The sequence below is a fragment of the Felis catus genome, chromosome A2 (assembly GCF_018350175.1).
Source record: "Felis catus isolate Fca126 chromosome A2, F.catus_Fca126_mat1.0, whole genome shotgun sequence".
NCBI classification, from domain to species: Eukaryota; Metazoa; Chordata; class Mammalia; order Carnivora; family Felidae; genus Felis; species Felis catus.
The window spans coordinates 78,442,164-78,463,115 of NC_058369.1; the positions used below are offsets into that span (position 1 = coordinate 78,442,164).

The 20,952-nt window shown below is 38.7% G+C and overlaps 1 protein-coding gene across 1 annotated transcript in view; it reads left to right on the forward strand.

Moving 5' to 3' along the window:
* The first annotated feature begins 337 nt into the window (after positions 1–337).
* NAMPT (nicotinamide phosphoribosyltransferase) overlaps positions 338–20,952 on the forward strand; it is a 214,880-nt gene continuing 194,265 nt past the window's right edge. Inside the window, exon 1 of the mRNA XM_045052263.1 lies at positions 338–403. Coding sequence (XP_044908198.1) covers positions 380–403 — 24 coding nt within the window. The 5' untranslated portion in view covers positions 338–379. The remainder of the gene's footprint in view (positions 404–20,952) is intronic.

The following is a 20,952-nucleotide window of genomic DNA, read 5'->3' on the forward strand; positions in this document are numbered from 1 at the left end:
CTGCAACTCCCTCCTATAATTTTTTTAGATGTCCTGGCCTTCCCAAACCCCAGTATATGTTTCCTCAACTCAGAAAGACGTTTAGGCTCTTGTTGCTATTCCACTCCTGGCACTGTGGCCTGTAAAGTCTCTGCACAGTAAGCTGGGGCAATAATAGGATTCACTTGTTATCTTTTTCTTGGAGATAACTATTCCATGCTGCCTGTTGTCAAATGCCTGAAATCTGCTCTTTCATACATTTTGTTTCATTTTCATGTTGTTTAAGGTAAAAAGTTAAGTTCAACCCTGTTACTCCATTATGGCTAGTAGCCTAAAGTTGAGTCTTGACTTTTTCTAGGAGTGAAGACAGTTCATTGATTTTAATAGAAGAGAAAGAGAAATGTATGGGCACAAATGCATACAGGTATGTGAATGCAGCAGTGGCAGTTTAAAATTTTTATTTTTATTGTTTATATTTCCTCAGTGAAGTAAGTTACAAAATTTTTTGGCTTAGAGTGGGGAAAGGAAAAGAGATGTTAGAGGTTTGGTAGAGAGGAAATGTGGCCTAGAAGAGTGGGAGGGTGAATCAACTAGGTAATAGAACTTGGTTGCTATGCAGCCGAGTCTCCTTGAACTGGTGATCATGAATTTCATTTCAGAGCTTTAGTTTTGTTTTACTCCAGACATGTTTAGCTGTGTAGTATAAGTGCATAATGGTTGGGTTAAACTACTTTGTTATTTTACCAAGAGTCAGAAAATTGTTTTTCTGAAAAAAAAATTATTGTTTTTAGAAATGAGGCAAAACTGAGTCCAATGTCCTTCTTTGTCATATGGCCACCCAAGGATTGTATAGGAGAACAAATCTAGTTCAACTCACAGTTAACTATTGATTAAAGTTTCCGGGTAATATGTGGAGGTACATATCAAGTTGTAGTTTTTGTCCAGTAGGAATACAGGTAATTACTGCCCAGTGGAACACATAATTTATGACCCTTGTTAAATGTTAACTAGGTTTGTACCTCATGTAGCAATCCTGTACTTAGCTGCTTAAGTGCTCTTTGAACTGGTTATGACTTCTTCTTAATTTCTTCATTAACTAATTAATTCAATACAATATTTAATCTGCATTTATTTAACATTAACTGATTAATTGAATAAATAGTTGATCTGCATTCATTTAATATTTGCATCAGAGTCTTGTTTACAAAGGTTACTCAAGGAAGCATATCAAAATGAGAGAGAAGCAAGGGAGCTGAGGCTGTATGCAGTGCAATAAATATGATGATTGACCATAGAATTGAATCTGGGAAAGGAAGTACATGAGGATAAGAGAGGAACAAAGGTCCATGTAAAGGTGTAGAAAGCAATACATTGTAGGTTTTGGTATAGTAGAAGATTCTTGGAGGCCAAGTAGTAGAGGAAGTAAGCTAGAGAGATAGTAATGATTAGAAATGATGATATATAAAGTTACAGTTGTTGGTAAAAATAAAATTTATACTATGACTTTTGGAAAAGAAGAGGTCAACGAACTGAGAAGTCCATTTATTGGGAGGATTACTTATTCTTACATCATCAAGAACCATAACAGGAATATATTGAGGAGGGTGACAATGACCCAGAAGTAAAATCTTCAAAGAGTGATGGACTGTAAGCAGTTGGTTGATAGGTGACTGTCACAAGGAAGAGAAGTAGGCAACATAATATTATGACATAATATCAAAGTTGGATGCTTGTAGAGAAGAGGAAGAGGAATTGTCTAGAACCAGTAAAGAGGAGCAAGGAGAACATGGAAGCCCCCCTCTCCGAGACCTCCTGGCCAGGGAGATGTGGAAGAGAAAGCAGAACTTATTTGAGAAAGCTACAGGAGTAGCTTTATCCAAACTGTATCCTTAAGGGAGAGTCAACCTTTAGTGAGGGAAAGACAATGAAAATATTCAGAGGGGAAGTTAAGCATATAGGAAGTTTTGCTGCTCCTGGAGAGTGAGTTCCAAAAGGCACATTCAGGTTATTTCAGGAGGTGAGGAACAGTGGGATATGAGGTCAGAAAAGGGGATGTGTAGGGTCATGCAAGTATTAGAGTGAGGGAGATGGGGAAGAACAGGGAGACCTGGAATTTTTGAGGCAACACACGCAATACTAAAAAGCAGAGTGAAAATAGCCTTGATGAGTAATGTGATGAAGGTGGAAAGGTCTTGCTAAGAACACATAAAACTGTAGGATCTCAATTGAACCCCTGATTTATGCTAAAAGGCATGCGGAAGGCCACTTGCACTCACCGTTTGTGTGGAAATATGATTTTGGGGACACGTGCATACCAATAGGAAATAACTAACAATGATGTAGATAGGAAATATGGTGACTGATTATGGTAACTGCATAGCAACCCAGAGAGTTTTAAGCTTTGAAAGTCAGTATGGGAATCCATTGGTGGTTTATTGAGTCAGGGTAGGAGTTGAGGAATATTAGTCTGGTACTGGAGGGAATTGAAGCTGGAAAGTGAGTGAGACCAAATGGATCCAGTAATCCAAGGGCGATGAAGTGATGAGGATAAGAACAAGGGAGCAGTCATGGATAGAGAAAGGAGTGGATGTGCTCGCTTCGGCAGCACATATACTAAAATTGGAGAAAGGAGTGGACCCAGAGACATCTTGAGAGGAGAATCTGTTGGACATTGAAGCAGTTAGATGCTGATTATTAAGAAAAAAAGGGACATCAGTGATGACTGAGGTTTCAGTTTTAGGGGTAGAAGGGTGGTAACATTCATAGGTGACAGTAGGATGTCTAAGTGGATACATTTTGCTGATAGTTGGATATCTGAGACCAGCTTTAACCAGGAGTAGCTGCCAGGGTGTGCTTCCTAGATTGTAAAGGGATGGTATGAATGTTTAATTTAACCTAAGCCCCTACCCCCCACCAGGAGCTGCACTGAAAGCAATCTTTCAGCTTCCAGTATTTTTTCTTTCTTTTCCTTAGGGCTGGGTTAAACAACCTCCTGTTCTGTTCTTGTTTTTCTGTTTGACTTTGAGCAAAAGGACATACTCAGGGAACATTTGGTACCTGCAGAACCTCCCCTTTTGCAGGGTTTTGGGCAGAATCACAAATTAGATTCCAGTAGGCATGAATGGCCACTCAGCATGGAGAGGTACCCCTGAATCTCATGACTGCTCCTGAGGTATCTTTCCTATACACAGCCTTAACTTGACTGGCTGCCTGAGGGTCAACATGAACTTCCAGGCAACGATGTTCCATTTTCAGTTCAACAGCACACTAGTCAATCTGGGTGGAAAAAAAAAGAAAGGGGTGGGCATTGTGGGAGAGATTGCACTGAGGGGAAATGGTATTGAGCATAAGAAGGCCGTTAGAATAAAAGGAAGAATTGTGTGAAATGCTCATAATTAAATAGAAAATATATTAAATTCTAATACCACAAGATCTTAAAAAGTTAGCTTTTTTAATCTTAGCACAGACTTCCTCTTTGGTTTCCTATTCTGACTTTCCTCATCCACGCATTATGTTGTACTATATTGGTGGCTTAGGAAGAAGAAAGGTACTTCTTCACTTGAATCCAGGATGGTTGATAGTTTTAAACTTGCATGACAACTAATTGGTTTGTAGTGAATACCTGGAATGCTATATTGAGACAGATTTTAAGTCTGGGTGCTGCAGGCAAGAATGCTGAAACCAGTGAGTAATGTCTGCTGTGGAAATGGGAAGATCTCTTGGGGACTCAATTGCCATACTTTTTACTTTAGACAATTTTCTAAGTAGAGCACCCCTCATCTTTCCAATTCTATTACCTTCATAACTTACATCTATTTTGCCCCCATCCCTTTCTTTGCTTCAGAAGCCTCTATTATGATTCCAGATGTTGAGTTCATGGAGGATCAGTGTGTGCTCTTCAGGTATCTTCTCACAGACTTCTCAAAATATCTGAACTTCCCCTGAGGAGTGCTCAGGTTTTACCTTCCCACCAGCTGGGTGGGTCTGACCATTTGGCTTCAGTGTTGAGGCAGCGATGGGCCACGGGGAAAGGGGAGGCAACCCATCTTCAAAAAGGTACCCATACTGGGCACCTGGGTGGCTCAGTTGTTAAGCATCGGACTTCAGATCATTTGCTCATGGTTGGTGAGTTCCAGTCCCACGTGAGCTCGAGCCCCTCTTTGGGTGAGCCCCACTTCTCTCTCTCTCTCTCTCTCTCTCTCTCTCTCTCTCTCTCTCTCTCTCTCTGTCTCTGCCCCTTGTAGAATTCTGTCTCTCCCTCTCTTTCTCTGCTCCTCACTCACTTGCACCCTGTGTCTCTGTCTCTGTCTCTCAAAAAAAAAAAAGTTACCCAGACATAGGATGGCCCCAACAGGAGGGGCCAGCAATGCAAATCCCATTGTCCTGGAGGATTCTGGGACCTCAGCTCTTTCCATGCTGGGATTGATACCAGAGGTGTCCAATGTGGTGAGCCAATTGTGAGGTCCATCAGGCTTCAGCAAGTTATTAGCTAGCAGTCAGTGACAAGATGTCACAATTCAGCTCTTGGGAGAAGGGAGTGTCAATAAAGTGGGCTGGTATATTGAGCATGATTTCAGTTCCAGAAGGTACAGGAATGATACCCAGGACACCAACTGGGAGGACTTGGGGAAAAGGGAAAATGTAGTTCTTCGGGAAAGGGAGTACGCTGGACAAATCATATGTTGAGGCAGCAAAATTAATTCTAGCTCTCCCACCAGCTGATAAGAACTGAGCTCCTAATGTTATATGTCAATTATATCTCAATTTTAAAAAAAGACATCTTTCTTTGGACAGCATGTCTGAGGATGAGAATAAGTAGAACTAAGTACAAGGCTGAAATTCAGCCAGTCTGTACTACTCTGGCTCTCCAGTGCCCCAACCCATCCTTTCTCTGGGGCTCTTCTCCCAACCTCCTTATTATCCGGAAACTAAAGGGGTAAGTCTACACACCAGTGGGATGGGGTTATTGCTTATTTGTATTGTGCAGAATCTAAGAAGTGATCCCATTCAAGGACAGTCCATCTCACACAGAAATAGCCGCCTCAGTTTCTCAAAAAGATCATTATGTATGGCCTCATGACTCGACCACAGAAAAGAGATTTCATTTATCTGCTTCTGATTACTCTTTATTTTAGCTTAATGGGTGTTTTCTCAGTGTCCTGGTTTCTTCTAGATTTGTAAATTCACCTTACTATGTTTAAGTCATATTTTATAAGTTGAAATTAATCATATAGGACTCTAGCTTTTAGGGCAATTTCTTCTCCCATTAAAATACAAGGACTATACTCTTGTTTTCATTTGATGGAGTCAAAAGCATACAGATGTAAAAAGTATTTATGATTCAAGCACTTCTTGATTCTCTATGAATTCTTGGGAAATTATAAAATACCTTTTGGATGGCAGCTAAGAGAGACACTATATAGTTAGAAGAAGGCATCCCTCCACTGATGTATTATTTGTGACAGTCAGTACTGTGTTGATACGTGTGGTGACCAAAAGAATATTGATTCCTTCAATCCTCTCTCCAGTCTACAAGAACTGGAATTTCTCAAACAGGCCACAAGGTGGCAGATTAACTGCAGCAGGAAAAAAAACCAAAGTCCTGCAAAAGCAATAGAGAAATTTCTTCAACTAAAATGAAATTAAGAAATATCTTGCCCTCACCTTATCAGTTCCTGTGTAGTAGACCTCTCTGATCAGAAGTCATACTTGATAAAACAAACAAACAAACAATGGTTATAAAGCCTTTTTTTTCAGTAAATGTTTTACTACTCCTTTGAAAGAAAACAAAACACAAAACCCTCTGCCTACTTGATAACAACCTTTCTGAACACACAGTTTATTTGAGTCCTACCTGGCAAAGGCCTCTCACAGACGCCCCAGAAATGACTCCTCGCACTCAGGAATTTTTAGTCTTCTGTCCCTGTCAATCAGTTGGATTATTTACAGTGTGTCTTTCTTTTTAGTGCCCATACGTAGTGTCATTGTTGATTCACTGCCCACCTTCGCTGGGCCTGCTGTCCTCTGTAATTTCTGGGGCTCCTAGAGCTGGTTGTACCTGGCCTTCCTGCTTCCAGTTTCTTCTCCTTCTAATCAACTCTCCTCCTTAAAATCCCTCCTCACTGGTGTGGAATCAAATTCAAACTCTAAGGCACAGTACACGAGGCTCTTCCAACTCAACCTTCAAGCAGTCTTACACACACACACACACACACACACACACACACACACACACACTAATTCACTGCAGACATTTTGGTTGTCTGAAAAATATGCTATTTTTTTTCACACATCTGAGTTTGCATATAATGATCCCTCTATCTAGAATGCTCTTCTCTGCCTGTGTCTAGCAAACATCCAGTCCCATGGGCCTTGCTCGATACTCGCAGGTGGACCTGTGCTGTTCCTGCCTCTCAGGCCTTAGCACTCTGCACAAAGCCTCCTCTTACTGAACTCATCCTGTTGATATATAGAAGATAGAATTTTATGTCTGTCTTACTATTTAAATGTAACCCCTTTATTCAAGAAATGGAATGAGTGATGGATAAGATATAATTTTCTAAGTAAATAAATATAACTTTTTGTTAAGTTAAATGATGAATAATTATTAAATATCTGGGTCACTTCCAAACCAAAAAAAAAAAAAAACTAAAACATTAATTACAGAACGTAGGTTTATCAACTTTGGGCTTCCTTTTACAGAGGAACTAAAGACATTTGGGTCTATTAGTAAAACATATTTTGTGCCACACTAAAAAATTTACTGTGAGAAAGCATATGTTTTTAGAGATTATAAAATGTATTTATAAATTTGCTAAGCCACAGAATGGTAATGTAACAATGGCTCACAATTGCTTACTTTTTAGTTTTCATTAGAAATTAAAGGTTTCTAAGGGTTAAAACTATATTATATGGCATTAAAACTACTAGAATTGGATAGTATTTATCTTTCTCAGTCACCCTTATTTCACTTAGAATAATACCTGTTAGGTCCATCCACCTTGTTGCAAATGACAAGACTTCATATTTTTTGGCTGAGGAATAATCCATTGGGTTTACATATACCACATCTTTATCCGTTCATCCTTTATACATTCATCTATGGATGGATACTTAGGTTGCTTTTGTACCTTGGCCATTGTTAATAATGCTGCAATATGGGGCGCCTGGGTGGCGCAGTCGGTTAAGTGTCCGACTTCAGCCAGGTCACGATCTCGCGGTCCCTGAGTTCGAGCCCCGCGTCGGGCTCTGGGCTGATGGCTCAGAGCCTGGAGCCTGTTTCCGATTCTGTGTCTCCCTCTCTCTCTGCCCCTCCCCCGTTCATGCTCTGTCTCTCTCTGTCCCAAAAATAAATAAATGTTGAAAAAAAAAATTAAAAAAAAATAATAATGCTGCAATAAACATAGGGGAGCCTATATCTTTTTGATTTAGTGTTTTATTCTTTGGGTAAATACCCAGTAATGGAATTACTGGGTCATATGGTATTTCCTTTTTTAATTGTTTGAAGATCTTCCATACCATTTCTATAGTGCCTGTGTTACTTTACCAACAGAGTACAAGCATTCCCTTCTCTACACATCCTTACCAATACTTGTTATTTCTTGTCTTTCTGATTCTAGCCATTCTGATTAGTGTAAGGTGAGACCTAATTGTGGTTTTGATTTCTATTTTCTTGGTGATGAAGGACATTTTCTATCTTTTCATATGTCTGTTGGCCATCTGTATATCTTCTTTGGAAAAATGTCTATTCAAATCCTCTGCCCATTTTTTCATTGTGTTTTGTTTTGTTTTGTTTGCTATTAAGTTCTTTATATATTTTGTATACAAACTCCTTATGGGATATATCATTTGCAAATATCTTCTCCCATTCAATATGTTGCCTTTTTATTTTGTTGATGGTTTCTTTCATTGTGCAAAAGATTATTATTTTGATGGAGGTCCAACGGTTTATTTTTGCTTTTGTTTCCCATGCCTGAGGAGACAGATCCAGAAAAATATTGCTAATACTGACATCCAAGAGATTACTGCCTATATTTTCTTCTAGGGAGTTTTATAGTTTCAAGTCTCACATTTAGGTCTTTAGTGCATTTTAAGTTTATTTTGTATATGGTTTAAAGAGTGGCCTAGTTTCATTCTTTTGCATGTTTGCTGTCCAGTTTTCCTAACATCATTTATTAAAGAGACTGTCTTTTCCCTATTGTATATTCTTGCCTTCTTTATCATAGATTAATTGACCATATAATTGTGGGTTTATTTCTGGGCTCTCTATCCTGTTCCACTGTTCTATGTATCTCTTGTTGCGCTAATACCATACTGTTTTGATTACTACAGCTTTGTAGTATACCTTGAAATTTGAGACTGTGATATCTCCAAGCCTTGTTCTTTTTTCTTAAGATTGTTTTTGGCCATTTGGGGTCTTTTGTGCTTCCATACAAATTTTAGGATTATCTGTTCTAGTTCTGTGAAAAAAAAAAACCACGCTTTTGTTATTTTGACAAGGATTGAATTGAATCTGTAGATTTATTTGGATAGTATGGACATTTTAACAATATTTTTCCAGTCCATGAGCATGTATATCTTTCCATTTGTTTGTGTCATCTTCAATTTCTTTCATCATTCTTTTATAGTTTTCAGAGTACAGGTCTTTCACCTCTTTGGTTAAGTCCATTCCTAGGTATTTTATTCCTTTTGGTGTAATTGTAAATGGGATTGATTTCTTAATTTTTCTTTCTACTACTTCATTATTTGTGCATAAAAATGTAACAGATTTTTATATTAATTTTATAACATGAAACTACTGAATTTATTCATTTATTACTCGAATAGTTTTTTGATAAAATCTTTAGGGTTTTCTGCTATAGTATCATGTCACCTGCAAACAGTGACAGTTTAACTTCTTTTCTACCAATACAGAGGTCTCTAATTTCTTTGTCTTGTCTTACTGCTGTGGCTAGTACTTCCACTACTATGTTGAATAAAAGTAGTGAGCATGGACATCTTTGTTTCTGATCTTGGAGGAAAATCTTTGTATTTCATCATTGACCATGATGTTAGCTGTGATTTTGTTATATATGGCCTTTATTATTTTGAGGTATGTTCCCTCTAAACTCACTTCATTGAAAATGTTTTTCATGAACAGATGTTGAGTGTTGCCAAATGCTTTTTCTGCATCAATTGAGATAACAATATGACTTTTATTCTTCATTTTGTTGATGTGCTGTGTCTTGTTGATTGATTTGCAAATCAGTCTGATCCATCCTTACAACCCAGGATAAATCCCACTTGATGGTGTTGAATGATTCTTTTAATGCATTGTTGAATGCAGTTTGCTAATATTTTGTTGAGGATTTTTACAACTATGTCCATCAGGGCTGTTGATCTGTTCTCTTTTTCTGTAGTGTCTCTGTCTGGTTTTGGTATCAAGGTAATGCTGACCTCACAGGATATATTTGGAAGCTTTCCTTCCTCTTCTATTTTTTGGAATAGCTCGGGAAAGAATAGGCATTAACTCTTCTTTTGTAGAATTAACCTATAAGTCCATCTGGTCCTGGATTTTTTTGTTTGTTGGCAGTTTTTTGTTACTGATTCAATTTTGTTGCTAGTAATTGGTCTTTTCAGATTTTCTATTTCTTCCTGACTCAGTTTTGGAAGATTTTATGTTTCTAGGAATTTATCCCTTTTAGGTTGTCTAATTTGTTGGCTTCTAATTTTTCATAATATTCCCTTATAACTGTAATTCTGTAGTGTCAGTTGTTACTTCTTTTTCATTTCTGATTTTATTTGGGTCCTCTCTCTTTTTTTCTTGGTGAGTCTAGCTAAAGGTTTTTCTGTTTTTGTTTATCTTTTCAAAAAAACAGCTCATTGACCTTTTCTTTTTCTTTTAGTCTGTATATCATTTATTTCCACTCTCATCTTTATTATTTCCTTTCTTCTAACTTTGGGCATTGTTCTTGTAGTTCTTTTAGGTTTAAGATTAGATTCTTTATTTGTTTATTTTTCTTATTTCTTGAGGTGGGCCTGTATCACTGTAAAATTTCCTCTCAGAACAGCTCAGCTCTCAGCTTTTACTGCATCCCAAAGATTTTTGCCATTGTGTTTTATTTTCATTTGTTTCCATGTATTTTTCTCTTTAATTTCCTCATTAACCATTGATTGTTTAGTAGCATGTTGTTTAGCCTCCATATGTTTGTGTTTTTTCCAATATTTTTCTTGTAATTGATGCCTAGTTTGATACTATTCTTGTTGGAAAAGATGCTTAAAATGATTTCAGTATTCTTAAGTTTATTGAGACTTGCTTTGTGACCTAACATGTGATTTATCCTGGAAGATATTCTGAAACATGAATAGACACTTCTCTAAAGAAGACATCCGGATGGCCAACAGGCACATGAAAAGATGCTCAATGTCACTCCTTATCAGGGAAATACAAATCAAAACCACACTCAGATATCACCTCACGCCAGTCAGAGTGGCCAAAATGAACAAATCAGGAGACTATAGATGCTGGAGGGAATGTGGAGAAATGGGAACCCTCTTGCACTGTTGGTGGGAATGCAAATTGGTGCAGCCACTCTGGAAAGCAGTGTGGAGGTTCCTCAGAAAATTAAAAATAGACCTACCCTATGACCCAGCAATAGCACTGCTAGGAATTTACCCAAGGGATACAGGAGTACTGATGCATAGGGGCACTTGTACCCCAATGTTTATAGCAGCACTCTCAACAATAGCCAAATTATGGAAAGAGCCTAAATGTCCATCCACTGATGAATGGATAAAGAAATTGTGGTTTATATACACAATGGAGTACTACATGGCAATGAGAAAGAACAAAATATGGCCCTTTGTAGCAACGTGGATGGAAATGGAGAGTGTGATGCTAAGTGAAATAAGCCGTACAGAGAAGGACAGACTCCATATGTTTTCACTCTTATGTGGATCCTGAGAAACTTAACAGAAACCCATGGGGGAGGGGAAGGAAAAAAAAAAAAAACAGGTTAGAGTGGGAGAGAGCCAAAGCATAAGAGACTGTTAAAAACTGAGAACAAACTGAGGGTTGATGGGGGTGGGAGGGAGGGGAGGGTGGGTGATGGGTATTGAGGAGGGCACCTTTGGGATGAGCACTGGGTGTTGTATGGAAACCAACTTGACAATAAATTTCATATACTGAAAAAAATATTCTGTGTGCACTTGAAAAGAATGTCTATTCTGGTGTGTGTGTGTGTGTGTGTGTGTGTGTGTGTGTGTGTGTGTGTTTGCATATGTATACACACATCTGTTAAGTCCATCTAGTCTAATGTGTCATTTAAAGCCACGGTTTCCTTGTTGATTATCCCACTGGATGATCTATCCATTGATGTATGTGGGATGTTAAAGCCCCTGATTTTTATTGTATTACTGCAATTTCTTTGTGTCTGCTAACATTTACTTTATACATGTAGGTGCTTTGATGTTGAACATACAGATATTTACAATTGTTATATCCTCTTGTTGGACTGATCCATTTGTCATTACATAATGTCCTTTTTTTGGTCTCTTGTTATCTTTGTTTTAAAGTCTACTTTGTCTGATATAAGTAAGCATTGCTACTCTCGCTTTTTTTTTCAGTTCTATTTGCATGGAATATATTTTTCCATCCCTTCACTTTTCAGTCTGTACATGTCTTTAGGTCTAAAGTGAGTCTCTTGTAGACAACATATAGATGGGTCTTGTTTTTATATTCATTCTGTTACCCTATGTCTTTTGATGGGAGCTTTTAAACCATCTACATTTAAACAATTATTGATAGGTAAGTACTTATTGCCATTTTGTTCATTGTTTTCTGGAGTTTTTTTTTTTCTCTTTCTTTTTTTCTTTTTTTTTTTATAGTTCTCTATTCCTGTCTTCTTCTCTTGCTCTTTTTCCTTGTGAATGATGATTTTCTTTAGTGTTATATTTGGTTTTCTTTCTCTTTATTTTTTGTATATGTATCACAGGTTTTTCATTTGTGGTTACCATGAAGTTCATTGATAACATACTAAGTGTATAGCAGCCTATATTAAGTTAATGGCCAGTTAAAGTTAAACACATTCTAAAATAACTTATTTTTACCCCCTCAGTACTTTATGTGTATGTTGTCATAGTTTGCATCTTTTTATTTCGTGAGTCCTCTTAACTATTTAGATACAATTTACTACTTTTGTCTTTTAATCTTCCAAGTTGCTTTATTAGTGTTGCTCTACTGCCTTTATGTTTGCCTTTACTCATGATTATTTTTTTATCTTATAATTTTCTCACTTCTAATTAAGGCCTTTTCTTTTCCTCTTAAATAAGTCCCTTTAACATTTCTTGTAAGGCTAGTTTAGGGGTGATGAACTCTTTTAACTTTTGTTTATCTGGGAAACAGATATCCTTCCATTCTGAATGATAACCTTGCCGGGTAGAGTATTCCTCGTTGTGGGTATTTTTTTCCTTTCAGCACTTTGAATATATGATGCCACTCCCTTCTGGCCTTCACTGTTCCTGCTGAAAAATCAGCTGATAGCCTTATGGGGTTGTACCTAAGTAATTTCTTTATGTTTCTGCTATTAATTTGCTCTGTTTATCTTTAATATGTGACATTTTAATTATATTGCATTGTGGTATGGACTTCCTTGAGCTTACCTTGTTTGGAACTCTCTGTGCTATCTAAACTTAACTGTCTGCTTCCTCAGATGAGGGAACTTTTCAATTGTTGTTTCTTAAAATATATCCCATACTCCTCTCTTTTCCTGCTGGAACCCTTATAACGCAAATGTTTGCTAGGTGTTGTCCAGGATATCCCTTAGCCTATTCTCTTTTTTTTTATGTTTTTCTTTTTGCTATTTAGCTTTCCATTTTCCTGTCTTCCAGATCACTGATCTGTTCTTCATTCTCTATTGTTGATTCCCTCTAGTATATTTGTCATTTCAGTTTTGTATTATGCAACTCTAATTGATTCTTTTTTATATTTTCTATCTCTTTGTTGAAACTGTCACTGAGTTCATCCACTCCTGTTTCTAAATCCAGTTACATCTTAGTGACCATTACTCTGACGTCTTTATCAGGTAGATTACTTAACTCCATTTTATTTCATTCTTTTTCTGAGGTTTGTCTTGTTCTTTCATTTGAATCATATTCCTGTCTCCTCATTTTGCTTGACTTTCTGTTTGTTTCTCTAAATGAGGTGGAACAGCTACTTCTCCTAAATTTGAAGGAATGGTTTGTGTATGGCCATCTCCTGTGTAGACTATATGTGCCTGGTGATTCTGGCCAGCTCACTGTCATTGTGGTAAGCATAGGCTACGGACCCCAAAGCACTCTGTGCTGCAGCAGCCCTGATGGGATAGTCAGAGCTAAAGTGGGCATGGACTGGGGTGTCCATGCAGAGGGCACTTGGGCAGAACAGCTGAAGCTGAAGTGGGTCCAAGCCATGTCCTGGGATGCTCTGTTCAGGGAGTCACATGACAAGATATCTGGAGCCAAAGTGAGTGAGGGTTGAGAGATTCCAGGGCACTCTGCACCTAAGCCACCCTAGCAAGTTGTCTACAGCCAAAGTGGTATAGGCCTGGAGTGTTTCAGAAGGCTCTTTCTGCCTGTGTCTCTTGGGCAAGAAGGCTAGCGTGTGGTGAGGACTGACTGGAGGTATCTTCGTGTGTGCTGCTCGGGGGCCACTTTGATGGGATCACTGGTGTTAATGGGGGCTAGGGGCCTGAGGCTCACTCAGACAGTAGGCTGGCTAAGATGCCAGGACCCTCATCCTGTCTTCACTATTAAAGTGGAAGGGGAACATAAACCATGATGCATACCAGCCCTTCTAACCTGAAGAGAGTTCCAGCAGCTCCCCACTGTTTGGTACAGTTTTAGGGCTTGATCTTTCATGTTCTAGTTGATCTTTTAACTCATGATCATTTTTCTGTGTCCTAGTACAGAGGAATCTGCTTACAGTCCTTCAGTACTATCCCTAAGGAACTATGCCACATGTTCCTTACTGTGTGTCTGTCTCTTTTGCCATTGTTTGTGTGGTCTCTGTATCTTATGTTGTGCAGATGCTGTTCAGACAGCCCTCAGTTCTTCAGGAAAAATTGCTCTACAAATAGGCATAGATTTGGTGTGTCTGTGGAAGAGGTGAGTTCAGGTCCTCCTATGTCACCATCTAGGACCCTCCTTTTCCTAACTCTGGAAAGTATTGTGGAATCTACCACTAAAACAATAGGTGCCCATCAAAAATCATTAGATTCTGGCCAAAGTTATTGATAATAACAGTCCTTAATTATCTCTTAGCTGAGCAAGGAAGTATCTGTGCTGTGACCTACACCACCTGCTGCCCCTGGTTTAACACTTCTGGAGAAGTTGAAACTCAGTTATGTAAGATTGCTGAGCAAACTGTTTGGCTTAAAAAGATGACTCTTTCAGTGTGGTCTCTCTTTGACTTATTTGGTTTGATTATTTTCAGTCTTGGGGACCATGGCTCCAAAGAGTACTTCAAGCATTGGGAATTATCCTACTTAGAACAATCAGAGTAGTCTCTCTGTCACATTGTATTCTCTCAAAGGTTTTCAATACATGTTCACAGTTACTAACAACCAAGCAGATGATCTCCCTAAGACTGGAACATCAGAAAAGGAATGAAGAGAATGATCAACCTAAAAAATTGTGAACCTGAAGTTATGACCTGTGACTATCACAGAGATTAAGCAAAACAAAACAAAAGAACAACAAAAAGTCATGACCTGTGATCACCACACAAAGGATAAAAAAAAAAAAAAAAAGCACAAAAAACTGAGAACTTCTGTTCAGAGAGCGGTGTTAACACCTTAAAAATCTTCCATATCACTCAGTTTAGCTGAGATTCTAATCAAAAGGGGAAATTGTTAAAAAAGTGATCACAGGGCTAAAATAGAGTCATTTATGCTAAGCCCCATTCCTCTAATTGAAGGTTCAGCCTCTCCAGAAATGTAACCTTTAACCTATCAATCCAGAATAACCTGGTCAGTCCTAGTAGGAAATTCACCAGATATATCCTTTCCATCCCCCTAAGGAGGTGACCTTGCTGAAACCAGGTACTCTAATAAACTTTTCCTGCCCCCTTTCTGCCTTTAAAAACTTTTCCTTTCTACAGCTCTTTGAAGATCCTTTCTGTTGGCTAGATGGGATCCTGCCCAATTTATGAATCCTTGAATAGAGCCAATTAGGTCTTCAAATTTACTCGGCTGAATTTTTTTTTTCAAGTAGGCTTCCTGCCCAGCCCAGGGCTGAGCTCACAACCCTGAGATCAAGACCTGAGCTGAATCAAGGGTGGGAGCCTTAACCAACTGAGCCACCCAGGCACCCACAATTTCGTTTTAACACCCAGATCAAGTCATGTTGGGACTGAGCTTTTGCACACCACAGGAAAGCAATTCTTGGGTAAACTTGAGGGTCTGCCAAGTAGAAAGATGAGTCCACAGCTCTCCAGTCATGATACAGAGGCACTGTGGGAGGTTCTTCCCGCCTGAAACTTCGGCAAAATTCTGCTGATTCATCCTCACACAGCGGAATTCTTAAGGGGGAGGAGGACTGGGGGAGCCGGGAATACCCTAGACCATGTGACATGGAGAGGAAGCTTGGCCAAGGGAGCTCCAGAACTGTGGCCTGAATGCAGGCTTTGTTCAGGTGGGAGGAACCTGGTGCCATTTAGCTCTGAAATAAAGAATTGAGGCGTGAATCCACTGGTCTTGCTAGGTTTTGTTCTATTCACTCTCATAGAGAAACCTATTTCAAGTAGGCTATTGCTTCAAGGAGAAAGAGATTCCTGTGGGTTAACTCTAAATGTAGTTTGGGGCTTCTTAACAGGGTCCAGGGGAAAAATAACACCTAGCTGTTGAAGGGAAATTGTGGCTATCTACCTCCTCAAGCCAGTTGATTCTCTGGGGATTTCCACCTCAGAAGTTACTTCCTGAGAGAACTTCAGCCTGGAAAGGGTGGTGCCCTCACTACACAATATGACGCATGTAAAAATATCGTGTAATATTTCTTGGTTTTATTTTTCTCCAGGGAGAAAGCCTGGATTAGAGATAGGTGGTGGGAAGAGGGAGCTGAAGATTCCCAGCAACTTAACTCACCACTTAGCACCAACTAACTGGTGGTTATCGGCCTTACCTCACAACTGCCCATCTTTTGGGACTCAACTTTCTTCTCCCCTTCTCAGTGTGGGCTAATTGACCTACATTTAGCTCTCCTATCAGGTACCTCCCCTTTCCTGGACTATGAGTCAAGGAGGACAGGCTCTTTCTTGAGTAGTGTCCCCCAGTGGCTAATGTAGAATTAACTCTGTACACACTTATGAAATGGGCCGAGTGGATGAGAAAGTTAATGAGTGAATTCCTAGCCCTTATAGTGGTCTCTCAAAATAGCCCACTTTCTTGTCTATCTCACCAACTAAATTGAAGGTTGTTTTAGGAAAGAAGCTGTTTGCCTTTTTTAACAGGACTGTGTATCCCAGTGCCAAGCATAGTGCCTGACCAAAGTATTTAAAATATTGAAAGGAGAAGGGACAGGGTGATCCTGATCCTTTGTTTGTCTCCCAGTTGGGAAGGGCAGATGAACATGTATGGAAAAATCTGAGAACCATAAACAGCTAAGCTGACAGCTGTGACATTCAGAGGGCACAAGATGCCCTGAGGAGAGATGGTACCAGTTGGAGAGGGATTGCCTGGAGACTGAGAGAACCAGAAAGCTCTGCCCCAGGAAGAACTGGTCGGGGTGACGGACTGTGTTAGCAGAGTTTGGTGGGGACAGCATTGGGAGTTTGATAATTTCTGAAAGGAAGGGAGGTTTTGCTAACTGACCAAAGCCAATTGGATTTAGGTTACAGACATCAAGTGGTTAGGTGAGAGAGAGCTCTAGAACCTTTTTCTCCAACCTCATTGCCTGGAGCTGGACTAAAATGAAAGCAAGTGGAATTCAGCCTCCCAGACAAGTGTATCTTAGCAGACAAGATAATAAGAGTCACACCATTTTTGGTAAACTCACTCCCCACTGTCTAATCTCTGGGCACTTGATAAGTGCTTTGCATGAAAAGTTCACTCAAAACAGATGTACCAGCATGGTAGTGGCAGGAGAATCCACTACACTTTTCCTGGATCAGGATCCATTGTCAAGTGATAGAATATAAACCCAAAGGCAATCCTAGGCCTGGAATGCTCCCCAAAGAAAATTAGGCTACTGTGCCCATTAGATTGTTATTCCTAATTCAAGCAAGTGTGGGGATTTCTAGCCATATATACTAAAGTTTCAACAATGAAATTATATTCTGAATGCCCTTTATGTTAATCACCTCTTCCCCTAGTGCATATTTACACAGAGAATGTTGGAGAGCTGGCCTCAAATGCTAACCCTGCTGCAGTGTTTATTTCTGATTAGGGCTCTTTAAATGATAATTAACCATCCCTCAGATTTGAATTAGAACTAATGTAGCCACCTATATGTTACACAGTGCATATGCTGACGTATTTCAAAGTAAATTACAGACAGCATAACACAGAGGATTATGAAACATTCTGAGTGTAGAGAGAGTTGGCATTATTGTACATTGTGGAGGGGGTGAAGTCCTCTTGGGCAATAAGGAGAAGTTGATCCCTGATGGGGAGATACCAACACCTGACTCAACCTCAAATGTGTCAGTAATCTCCCCTTATTTCACAGCCCTTGTCCTCATAGCTCCTGTCCTATCGTCTCATGTCCTGAATTATTTTAACAGCTCCCTAACCAATATCCCTACCTCACATATTTTTCTCACCACGCCTCCCATCCCCAGGCAAAGCCATTCTCTTTATCATCATTTGTGTATTCTCTCTAAAGTACAATCTGCTATGAAACTTGATGGTTTAAACCCTTTTAATAGCTTTCCCACTTTCTAGAACGAACCCCTAATCTCTTAATTCCTTAGTTTAGCTTAAATGCCCTCTATAATTTACTCTTTGTAGTGTCACCTCCTGTCACCTCCTGCTTGGATATTGACACTTGGATTAATGTTTTAGAGTTACCATCCTGCCTACTTTATCTTATTCATGCCTCAGTACCTTTGTGTCAGATGTTTGCTCTTTTTCGCATTTGCCCAACCCCATGTGACTAGCTGCTACTTATCCTGCAACAGTCTCTCATGATAGAAGAGTAATATACAAAAATCAATTGTATATATATGAGCAATGAGTAATTGAAAATTGAATTAAATATGATGGAAACATTTATAATAACATAAAACAACATAATGTGGGGCGCGTGGATGGCTCAGTTGGTTGAGCCTCCGGCTTCAGCTCGTGTCATAATCTTGCGGTTTTTGAGTTGGAGCCCTGCATTGGGCTCTGTGCTGACAGCTCAGAGTCTGGAGCCTGCTTCTGATTCTGTGTCTCCCTCTTTCTCTTGCCCACCCCCCTCACTCTATGCCTCTCTCTAAAAATTAAAAACATTAAAAAAAACGTGTTTAGTGATAAATTTGACAAAATACAGTTGATTTTTGGACAAGGTTTGGAACCACACAAGATTATTTATATTCAGATATTTTTCAATAAATACAGTACCAGTACTGTAAATGTATTTTACCTTCCTTACAATTTTCTTAACATTCTCTTTTCTCTAGTTTATTGTAAAAAGACAGCATATAATACATATGACACACCAAACATGTGCTAACTGACCACTTATGTTATCCGTAAGGCTTCCAGTCAACAGTAGGCTATTAGTAGCTAAGTTTTGGGGTAGTCAAAAGTTATACGTGGATTTTCGACTGTGTGGGGGTGTTTGGCACCCCTCACTACCACATTGTTCAAGGATCAATTGTATATGCAAGCCTTAGATGCTAGTAACTATAAAACCTTGATGAAAAAAAGGACCAAATACAGTACTAAAAATTCTTAAATTTTCTTAACTTTTAAAAAAATTATTGAGACATAATTTACATACAGTATAATCCAACCTTTTCATGTATAGTTCTAGTTTGACAAATGTATTAGTAATATAATCATTACCACAATTAATATATGTAACAATTCCCTTTTCTTCCCCCAATTCCTCTGTGTTTCTTTCTAATTAACCCCTCCCCTCCACTAGCTCTGGTTAACCGCTCATCTGGTTTTTTGTTTTTGCCTTTACCAGAATGCCATAAAGTAAATACACTTTTGAGTCTGGTTTTATTCACCTAGCCATAATGCTTTTGGAATTCAATCCTGTTGTTACATGTATCAGTATTTCATTCCTTTGTATTGTAGAGTAGTATTCTACAAGTCAATATTTTCACCAGTTGAGGTTCATTTGGGTTATTTCCAGTTTTTGATGGTAATGAACAAAACTCCTATAAACTGTCATGAACAGGTTTTTTTTTTGAACATAAGTTTTTATTTATCTTAGACAAATATCTAAGAGTGAGTTTGCTGGGTCTTATGGTAAGTATATATTTAACTTTGTAAGAAACTGGCAATCTGTTCTCAAAAGTGGCTGTATCATTTTGTGTTCCCAACAACAGCTTATCAAACTCCTAGTTGCTCTGTATCCTTAACTGATATTTGGTATCCTCAGTTTTCCCTCCATTCTAACAGGTGTATTGTTGGATCTCATTGTAGTTCCCTGATGACTGATGATACTGAACACATTCGTGATTTTTTTTCCATATGTAAATCTCCTTTCATAAAGTGTTCAAATCTTTTGCCCAATTTTTTTTATTAATTTTTTTTTCAACGTTTATTTATTTTGGGGACAGAGAGAGACAGAGCATGAACGGGGGAGGGGCAGAGAGAGAGGGAGACACAGAATCGGAAACAGGCTCCAGGCTCTGAGCCATCAGCCCAGAGCCTGACGCGGGGCTCGAACTCATGGACCGCAAGATCGTGACCTGGCTGAAGTCGGACGCTTAACCGACTGCGCCACCCAGGCGCCCCTCTTTTGCCCAATTTTTAATTAGATTGTTCATTTCCTTTCTGAGAGCTCTTTATGTATTCTGAACACAAGTCTTTCACCAGATGTATGTTCTGCAAAATTTTCCCTCTGATTCTGACTTGTCCTTTTATTTTCTTAACAGTGGCTAAATGGTTAATTTTATATGTCAACTGATTGGCCAAGGAATGCTAAGATTAAATATTATTTCTGGGTGTGTCGGTAAGGATATTTCCAGATGAGATTAACTTTTGAGTTGGTGGATTCAGTTGAATAAATTGGTCTCTTCAGTATGAGTGGGCATCATCCAATACTTTGAGGGCAAAAGGAGAAAACCTCCTATTGGTTGTTTCCCTGAAGAACTCTGACATGCAGTGACTTTCAAACAGAACATGTTTAATTTTGATAAAGTCTAGCAATTTTTTAAAATGTCATGGTTTGTGCTTTTTGTATCCTCTTTAAGAAGTTTTTTGCCTAACACAAAGTGATAAAGACATTCTTCTCTTTTCTCTTTTAGAGGTTGTATAGTTTTAGGTTCCATTTGGGTCTGTGATCCAACTTGAATTAATTTCTGCCCTTAAGTAAGGCAGAGTGTCATTTTATTTATTTATTTTTTTACATTTGGATGTCTAATTGTTCCAGCACCATTCGTTGAAAAGGCTATTCCTTCTCCTTTGAATTATCTTGTCACATTTGTCAAAATCAATTGATTGTATATGTGAGGGCTTTCTCTAGATCCTCACTTATGCTCTACTGAATTAAAGGTCTAAGGCCAGTCCTACACTGTTCTCACTACTTTTCAGTAATGTCTTGTAGTTTTCCAGTAAGTCTTGAAATCAGCTAGTGTGATCCTCCAACTTTATTCTTCTTTTTCAAAATTCTTTGGCTATTCTAGAACTATTGACTTTCCACATACATTTTAGGATTAGCTTGTCAATATATAGGAAAAAAAAACCTGCCAGGATTTTGACTGGGATTGCAATCTATAGCTCAGTTTGGGAGAAATGAATCTTAACAATATTGGCTCTTCTAATCTATGATGTTGACCTTGATTACCCTGCTGAAGTAATG